This window comes from Salmo salar, chromosome ssa25 (assembly GCF_905237065.1).
Source record: "Salmo salar chromosome ssa25, Ssal_v3.1, whole genome shotgun sequence".
NCBI classification, from domain to species: Eukaryota; Metazoa; Chordata; class Actinopteri; order Salmoniformes; family Salmonidae; genus Salmo; species Salmo salar.
The window spans coordinates 35,847,246-35,857,027 of NC_059466.1; the positions used below are offsets into that span (position 1 = coordinate 35,847,246).

General features: G+C 43.3%; 1 protein-coding gene across 1 annotated transcript; it reads right to left on the reverse strand.

Annotated features, from left to right (window-relative positions):
• Nucleotides 1-12: 12 nt before the first annotated feature.
• Nucleotides 13-9,374, reverse strand: LOC106586672 (ras-related protein Rab-20). The gene is made up of 2 exons (XM_014174190.2): nt 8,903-9,374; nt 13-1,173 (listed from the first exon to the last, which is right to left on the reverse strand). The coding sequence occupies exons 1-2, from the start codon at nt 9,168-9,170 to the stop codon at nt 581-583; spliced, it is 861 nt and encodes a 286-aa protein (XP_014029665.1). The 5' UTR covers nt 9,171-9,374; the 3' UTR covers nt 13-580.
• Between the last annotated feature and the right edge of the window lie 408 nt (nt 9,375-9,782).

Sequence of the window (9,782 nt, forward strand, 5' to 3'; positions counted from 1 at the left end):
ACTACATCACGATTTCAAAATGAGAATCTTTATTATCATATCATCTTTGAAAATATCAAGCACGTTTAAAATGTGTCTTACATATAATGCACATTGTCCAGTGTAGATTAGGTGCAAATGAAATTTAAAAAAGGATGTAATAAAAAAAAACATGCAACAGAACGTACAAATGCAAACAAAGCTGATTGTTAAACATTTAAAAACATCCTTACAATAAGATTCATTTTACACAATTCAGTGTGCCCACCCTGGTAGTCAAACAATTTGTGCTCTTGAACAAAAAGGCATGTGACATTCTTATTCAAGAAAATAATCATCTGTGATTGATTTCTAAACAGTCCATTTACAAACTACACACCATTTTGGCCAGAATGCAATTACATGCACATCAGAGCCTCAGGTATCCAAGAACGCCTTACTCCATAACAATCCTCAGCATCTCATTGGAAGAATAATGGTTGATTGAAAGTATGTGTATCATATCGGTCAACGCTGACAAATCTTAGAATATATCTTGGGAGAGCAACATGGAGATAGCATGAAAACTCCTCTTTACGATCAGTCTAAAACTCAGTAGTCCCTAGCAGCAGACGGGCCTGGGCCGTTTCCCTGCCCCGCTGCACTCATCCAGGTCCACGGTGGGCGATCCCTCCCTCTCAGTCCTCTTCCTGATGATGGAGGGCAGCACCATGTCAAACAGAGCCTCAAACAGAGGGTCCACGTTATAGCCCGTCTTGGCACTGGTCTCAAAGCACATCTTGTCAGCAGGAAGGCTGTTAGTCTCCTCCATACCCTTGTATCTCAGGATCCTCCCATACAACGCCACTGCATCCTCCCGGCTCACCTGCTTGTTGACCGACACCCCCGACAGGGAGACGGGAGAGGCTGGAGGGGTGGGGCAGGCAGAAGGCACCCTGGGCCTCTCCCCGTCCTCCTCTCCCTGGCCCTCGGTCAGGCCGTCTTGGGTGGCTCCCAGCTGTGCCTGGAGGTCTGTGAGGTCGGCCTTGTTGCCCACGATGGCGTAGATGCAGTCGTGATTGGCAGTGTCGGTCAGGGACAGGAAGCGCTCCTCCAGCTCAGCCAGACTCTGCCAGTTGGTTACATCGTAGGTGAGGATGACAGCCGCAGCGCCCCGGCAGTACATGGAGCCCAGCCCGTGGAACTGCTCCCGACCTGGGGGACACGGAAAGAATGATCAGAACAAGTTCAGCACATAGGAGAGTAGTTGCATACACAAGAGTCAAAATATATTCATGATTGTGTTCTTATATAGACCAATGAATGTCAAGTAAAGGAAAAAACAACCACAGACAAATTCACAAGCTTAATATAATGGGCTTCCAAACTACAGGTAGCCTACACACAGAGGAAGGAGAGAGAGAGAGAGCTAGTGAGCTAGTGAGAGAAAAAGCAAGAGAAATGCTGAAAAACAAAAGCAACCATTGTTGTAGAAATATGCAAGAGCTCTTCAGTTTGTGTTTGTTTAAGTAAAGCCATTTTATCTTGGAGACTTTGTCCTGAACACTCCACGGTCACACAGCCAAAATATGTGCAAAAATCCAGGGAACCTTTGAACAAGGTCCAAATGAAATGTTTCACAGGTTGTAAGATACAGTATGTACAGTAATTAAACCTTAGGCCTGAGTATCCAGGAGTAGCCTGCCTGACATAAAAACCCACCAAATAAGGAGAGCCAACGGAAAAGAGACATATCCCTGGGAACAGAGACATATCCCTGGGAACAGAGACATATCCCTGGGAACAGAGACATATCCCTGGGAACAGAGACATATCCCTGGGAACAGAGACATATCCCTGGGAACAGAGTTAGGGGAGGGGAAGATTGTTGTTTGAAAGAACTTTCTCCAGGGTAAAAAGTCGGTGCAGAGCAGTGGGGCTAGGGTCCCATTCTACCCAGAAACAGGCAGTATGAAGCAGGGTAATAAAACAGAAGACAATACATCTGCTGGGAGGAGGGCCAGTCAGGATGACAAGTGCTGATCATGGAGACACTAAACCACACCCCTCCCCCCTTGGTGTGTCTGTACAGCATGAGTCAACACTGCAGGGTTATATTAGGTCCAGTGAGTGGGTTATAGGTGAGTGGGAGGTTGAAGCATATGCCGTCACCCTGACCCGCTACACAGTCACCTCCCTGGCATGTGACTGAGCAGCAGCCGGCGACTGGCTGTGTAACTTCTACAGGAAGTTACACCATGTAAAAGGGGTACATTTCCGGGATTGTAATTGTTGGTTTATTATAAATACTACTATAACCTAACGTAGATTGAAAGAAAGACCTGAAACTAGAGCCACCCACATTCTGGTCTTGACGAGAAGTAAAAATAATAATGAAGGCGGAGGATATTCTCTTCAGCACTGCTCAACCAATCCAGTTAAAATGGAGTGTCTCCTTGTTAATGTCAAAAAACGAAGTCATATCACAGGCTCGGTCTTCCATTTCCCCTGAAAACCATAATGTCCAGTTGTTTACGAGCCCACTGAGGCTACTGCCACCTGAAGAAGTGACGTTGAATGGCATAGAATTCTACGTCAGGCAGAAATGAGTGTTAGGAGACTTTCCTGATCCACTCGCGACCTCTACTAGGCAGAATGCGGTTACATTCGGCTATTGTTTACATAGTGCATCACATGCAATGAGTCAACAGGTAGCAAATACAAGCGCCAGAACCTACCGGCACAGCAAAAAGTTAGGTAAACCCTTTCCTGTGGATACGCCAGATCCACCTCCTACCGCCAAAAGGCCCAACAGCACATATAGGTAAAGTGTTGTTATAGTGTGGACACTACATAAATAATGACCTTGAATATGTATTGTACTTACCTTCAGTATAGTATGATTGCTATTCATGTGTGCATGGTTATTATTGGAATTGACCGTGACCTTTCCTCTTTGAGGTCATCACCCAGAGTTGGATCTGTACAAGGCCACTCACACGTTGAGTGGGCTGTATCGCTTTGCTGCATTTGTACACCTTTTATTTCTTAGGTTGAAAATAATATAGAAATGCGTGTGGGCATTCCTTGTCATGTTTTTATTTTACAATGACTGCCTACACCATGGCCAAACTCTGCCCTAACTCGGACGACACTGAGACAATTGTGTGCCGCCCTATGGAACTCCCGATCACGACTGGTTGTGATAAAGCCCGGGATCGAACCACGGTCTGTAGTGATGCCTCTAGCACTGCGTCACTCGGGAGCCCGTTACTATATCTTTTTGGCAACAGCTGCCATCCTGTACCTGTCCCGCAGGTGGGATGTTCAGATGTACTGATCCTGTGCAGGTGTTGGTACACGTGGTCTGCCACTGCGAGGACGATCAGCTGTCCGTCCTGTCTCCCTGTAGCGCTGTCTTAGGCGTCTCACAGTACGGACATTGCAATTTATTGCCCTGGCCACATCTGCAGTCCTCATGCCTCCTTGCAGCATGCCTAAGGCACGTTCACGCAGATGAGCAGGGACCCTGGGCATCTTTCTTTTGGTATTTTTCCAGAGTCAGTAGAAAGGCCTCTTTAGTGTCCTAAGTTTTCATAACTGTGACCTTAATTGCCTACCATCTGTAAGCTGTTAGTGTCTTAACGACCGTTCCACAGGTGCATGTTCATTAACTGTTTATGGGTCATTGAACAAGCATGGTAAACAGTGTTTAAACCCTTTACAATGAAGATCTGTGAAGTTATTTGGATTTTTAATGAATTATCTTTGAAAGACAGGGTCCTGAAAAAGGGACGTTTCTTTTTTCGCTGAGTTTAGAAACAGGTGAACAGTTGGAACACTAAGCCCTTGACTGCCTTGGGTTGCTTTTGACAATAAGTCATCTGACTACACCCATCTAGTTTTGAACCTAGAAGAAGACCAAGGAGTAGGCAGGTAGCCTCGTGGTTAGAGTGAAAATAAGAATTTGTTCTTATCTGACTTGCCTAGTTAAATAAAGAAAAAATTAAAAAATAGGCTAGTAGTCGACCGGGATGGGTGAGAGGAATGTCCAGATGGCCCGAAAAGCATGGTAAACTAACATTACTGAGTGTCAAGCCAGCTAGCTTGGCTACAACGGATAAAGACGAGTTGGCTTTCTAGCAGCGTTTTACAGCCATACTATCAGTTTTACTCTATTTTGTTTTGTATTTAGCACATTATCACACACAAACCTGCAGCCACTAGCTAGCTCGCCAGTTGAGGTTGGAAGTAAGCGCCGTTCTGACCATGGAGCAGTGACTTTTCGATTAAACAGCGACCACTTTGTGACCATAATGACATTCTATATAATAATGCTACATTTTGAGTAAACTTCTGTAACGTTTGAACAATACTGAACAAAAATAAATGCAACATGTGGTGTTGGTCGCATGTTTCATGAGCTGAAAAAAAGATTTAAAAAAGTTCCATTAGCAAAAAAAGATAAAAATGTTATGTCCAAATGTGTTTACATTCCTTTTAGTGAGCATTTCTCCTTTGTCAAGATAATCCATCCATCTGTTGTTTTAGAGAATTTGGGAGGAGTATTTCTGTCTGTGATAAAGCCCTTTTGTGGGGAAACTGGACCTGGCTCCCCAGTGGGTGGACCTGGCTGCCCAGTCATGTGAAACCCATAGATTAGGGCCTAATGAGTTTATTTCAATTGACCAATTTCCTTATATGAACTAACTCAGCAAAATCTTTGAAATTGTTTGTGAGATAGTTGATAGTCCAAACCCTATTGTATTTCTGATGCAATTCTCTATTGAATGAACATACCTCCATAAACATTGAATGAAAAGCATTTTATGGTTGAACACCTACGTGGCAAGAGATTTGAGGATTTGGGGGAAGTTGCAACATCTGAGCCCTACTATTTTCTGTCAATCATCCACTCCAAAACAGTTTATGCCTTAATTGCACAATCATATAACTAGATTAACTTCCTATTTTAACCTCATGTGGAAATAGCACTGTGACTGAATCAGAAAGCAAAGCCCTTTACTGTAACCCTAACCCAGTGAGTGACTGAAGACAACAGCATCCTGCAGAGAGGTCATGGGGATATGGAGCAGGGACGGGAAATAGTGTTTATGTGCCTCAGTGGTTTATGGCTAAGTGGTTTTTCTATCTTTCTAAACCAACATCACAGACAGTCACTTGACTGGAGTTAGGCCTAAGCCCCATACAACTTCTGACAATGCTGTGAAAGTAAATTAAACACACTCATTTGAGCATTTTGTCACCAGTTTCTTACGGTAAATTGACCAACATCATGTTGCTAAGTCATTTTATCCCATTGTAGTGTCATATGACCAAGTCACCTTTCTTTTAGCTGCGGTGAATGATAAGTGCATAAGTCTACTTTTAGAGTTATGATCAATTTGTAAGAATTACAAACAAAGTGAAAATGGATTCATAATGGTCACCCCCTGTTGGTGATTTGCTGAATGTGCATTGATACAAGTAAAAAGAGGCCTGCGATTGGTTTCTCTGTATAAAATGGGCAATAACTTCAAAAAGTAGCAGAGATCCCACTTTGGAACATTGATAAGCCCATAGAGTATATTATGTTACACAGTATCATGAAACTTTTGCCAAATCAAAAGTGTTGTTCTCAATATTCATAAATTAATGCAAAACCAAATATTACTTAAATCAAAATACTACTCATGTTACACCAATTCGGCTTTGTAGCACTTACAGATGAAACATTACGGAGTCTTAAAGGAGGCTTGGGTAAGCCCAAAATGTCATACATTTGCCAAATTTGATAAACTATTTCTCAATTATAGATTTAGATACAAATGTCAAATATAAGTCAAGAATCCTTCCTACAAAAAGGACCATTCTAAGGATTACTTTTCTCGAAATTCCCCAAAGTCATGGTCTATTTTTGTCTTGGTTCGTAAGGAAATCGCTAAATAGGCCAAATAAAAGTACAGTGACTCTTGGTAAATATGGGCCCAGGATGGTCAAAATGTGGGTCATATATCCGGATGTCACATCTCCCCTGTTATTATAGAATATTAGAAAATGCCAATTTGATACAGATAACCAAACCAATTCCTGTCATTATTTCCAGGTTACAACCTATGATGAGAGCCTGGGGGCTTTCAAAAACACTGAATGTACAGTTCAGGCCTTCGTGTCTTTCTGAAACATTTCAGGTCTAAACAACCAAAACATCATTCAACGAAACTCTGGTGAATTCAATATCGTAATTAAGTCACCATTGCATAATACATTACGTGCACCACCTCTAGACTTGTGCAAATGTGATTGGGTAACCCTGAGATGGCAGTCTATGATTGGGTAACACAGGAATAAACCGGTTGTCATCATTACAAAATGTTGACTTGATTTGTTGCATTTTGTCTCTTTATATCAACTGGTCCTTGATTTTGTACATTTGGCCTTTCCAGAAGACAGCGACCCTACCATTACGCTTGTTTACACTGAGGTCGGAAGGTAAACTTGGTTAACCTACATTAAGACACCGTGGAACCAGCGTGTGATATGGCTTGGAAAACGAACCTCAATGCAGGGATGGGATATGCCACTGTTCTACAAATTTGACCTTTATCCACACTGCTCTATCGAGAAGATTAAAATAGTTCCAGTTTTCCAAGAAAACTGCCCTTTTCGTCCTCATGCGAGGCAGCAGTTGGCATATCAGCCATTAGGAAATGACACATCACAATGAACAACAAAAAGGAGCTGATTGGCTGACACTGCCATTCCAAAATGGCTGCGGTGGCTACTGCTGGCTACTCTATGTATACACACACAAAAGTATGTGGACAGCCCTTCAAATTAGTCGATTCGGCTATTTCAGCCACACCTTTTGCTGACAGGTGTCTAAGATCGCGCACAAAGCCATGCAATCTCCATAGGGAAACATTGGCAGTAGAATTGCCTTACTGAAGATCTCAGACTTTCAACGTGCCACAGTCATAGGATGCCACCTTTCCAAAAAGGTCAGATTGTTGCCCTGCTAGAGCTTCCCCGGGCAACTTTAATTGCTGTTATTGTGAGGTGGAAACATTCAGGAGCAACAACGGTTCAGCCGCAAAGTGGTAGGCCACACAAGCTTACAGAACGGGACCACAGAGTGCTGATGCGTGTAGAGCCTAAAAATCTGTCCTCGGTTTCAACACTCACTACCGAGTTCCAAAGTGCCTCTGGAAGCAACGTCAGCACAAGAACTGTTTGTCGGGAGCGTCATGAAATGGGTTTCCATGGCCGAGCAGCCACACACAAGTCTAAGATCACCATGCGCAATGCCAAGAGTTGGCTGGAGTGGTGTAAAGCTCGCCGCCATTGGACTCTGGCGCAGTGGAAACGCATTCTCTGGAGTGATGAATCACGCTTCACCATCTGGCAGTCCGACTGACGAATCTGGGTTTGGCAGATGCCAGGAGAACGTTACCTGCCCGAATGCAGTGTCAACTGTAATGTTTGGTGGAGGAGGAATAATGGTCTGGGGCTATTTTTCATGGTTCAGGCTAGGCCCCTTAGTTCCAGAAGGGAAATCTTGACACTACAGCATACAATGACATTCTAGACGATTCTGTGCTTCCAACTTTGTGGCAACAGTTTGAGGAAAGCGCATTCCTGTTTCAGCATGACAATCCCCCATGCACAAAGCGAGGCCCATACAGAAATGGCTTGATGAGATCGGTGTGGAACAACTTGACTGACCTGCACAGAGCCCTGACCTCAACTCCAAACACCATTGGGATGAATTGGAACGCCGACTGCAAGCCATGTCTAATCGCCCAACATCAGTGCCCAACCTCACTCATGTCCTTGTGGCTGAAGCAAGTACCCAAACTCTATATAAATGTCAATGATTTTGGATTGAGATGTTTGACGAGCAGGTGTCCACATACTTTTGGTCATGTCTTGTAGCATGACGACGAAAAGGGCAGTTCTCCTTTAAAACAAGCAGTATTTCAAATCTTCTCTATGTATCAGTGCGATAACTAACATTTGGAGTACAGTGGCATATCCCGTCGCTGCATTGAGGTAAGTTTTCCAACCCATATCTCGCTCCGGCACCATAGTGTCTTAATGTAACCATGACTGCCATCTGACCCAAGTGTAGCTCAGTGTAAACAAGCGTAACGGTAGGGTCGGTATCTTCTGGCAACCCCCAGCCCAATGCCTAACACCAGATCTTGAATGATATAGCCTAACCTTTCATGAATGTAGCAATATAAAATGTAATGTTACTGTCCCTGAGCATCAGATAACGTTTTAGTACTACATAAAATCATGTGCTATAACCTCATCCACATTGCCAACTACAACATGATATGGGTTTTGGGGAATGAATGAATTAGCCATGATTTCAAGGCAATTGTATTGACTCTGCACAATATGATCTAGTCAAAAAGGTAACAGGCGTCGACTTGTGTGACATTGTGATTCTTGTTCAGTAGAATATTTAAACTGGTAAACCAGATCACTAATCTAACACTTAGTCATGAAAGGGGCTGTACAGGCCAAGCAACCCTTAGGTGGTGTAGTCACATGCTCTCCACAAGTCAACACAGAAAATCAACAACAGAGCTGACCATTGTAAAGAGCCTATGGGGCTCCCAAGTGACACTGCATCTCAGTGGTAGAGGAGTCACTACAGACCCTGGTTCGATTCCAGGCTGTATCACAACCGGCCGTGATTGGGAGTCCCATAGGGCGGCACACAATTGTCGTACCTGTTTGGCTGGGGTAGCAGTCATTGTAAATAAGAATTTGTTCTTAACTGACTTGAAATTAAATAATGTCAGGCTACACTGATTTTTAAATGTGTAGAGGTTCTCTAAAACAGGCGGTGGAGATCAAACATTGAGGAAACTAAAGTCTAAGACCTACTAAACGAGCCCTTACTCATAACAGTCAATATTGAACACCTTACCGGCGGTGTCCCAAATTGAGATATTGTAGGGTCCCCACTGCTTGAGGAAAAACGCCCCTCCGACGGTGCTGATGGTGTCTTTAAATTTCTTCTCCGTGTACCTGTGAAGCAGCGAGGTCTTCCCAACGTTCATGTCGCCCAGAATGACAACTTTGACGTCGGGCTTCCTCATCTTGGAAAGTTCGGGCATGGTTCTTGACCCGCGCCGCTTGGCAACCCTCCTCAGCGGTCTTGCAGAGACACACTCGATGCTGTACTTCACTTTCATTTAAAAGCACTAGTTTACAGATAAAGTGCACGTTGTCATCTTGACATCAACCGATTAAAACCCACCGAAATCGTCTTGGGTGTTCGATAGAATTCAATCGATTATACAATCAACATCTCGATATAACAAACACGTCGAGTTAGACGACCACAGCTCTTCCCTCTCTCTCGTCCATTTGTTGAAAGTAAACTTCAAAAACTGTGATGAAACCGGACGTTGATTTAAAAGCTTGAAGGGTCATGGCTAGAAGGGATCCAGCTTTTGTCAATTTGCTGTCAGATTTAACTTTACTTAGAAGATCTGGAGAATTTACGCAGCAGGTGATGAGAATTAACGTACCAGGTTAAGAGAATCAGGTTACGGTTAGAAAAAGCTTGGAGGGTCATGGATCCAGATTTAGTCAAATTAACATCAGCTTTTACTTTTCATAGCAGGTTAGGAGAACTTAATGGAAAACCCCACCGAAAAACTATATTTTGCTATTTGTTTCATTTGTCCATTGATATGTAACTTTCAAAATACAGAAATCATCCCAGTATGATGCATTTTGCATCATATTATGCTTTTTCAGTGGAGTTTCTTTTAAGTATGGTGGACCAAAGCTGCCTTGAT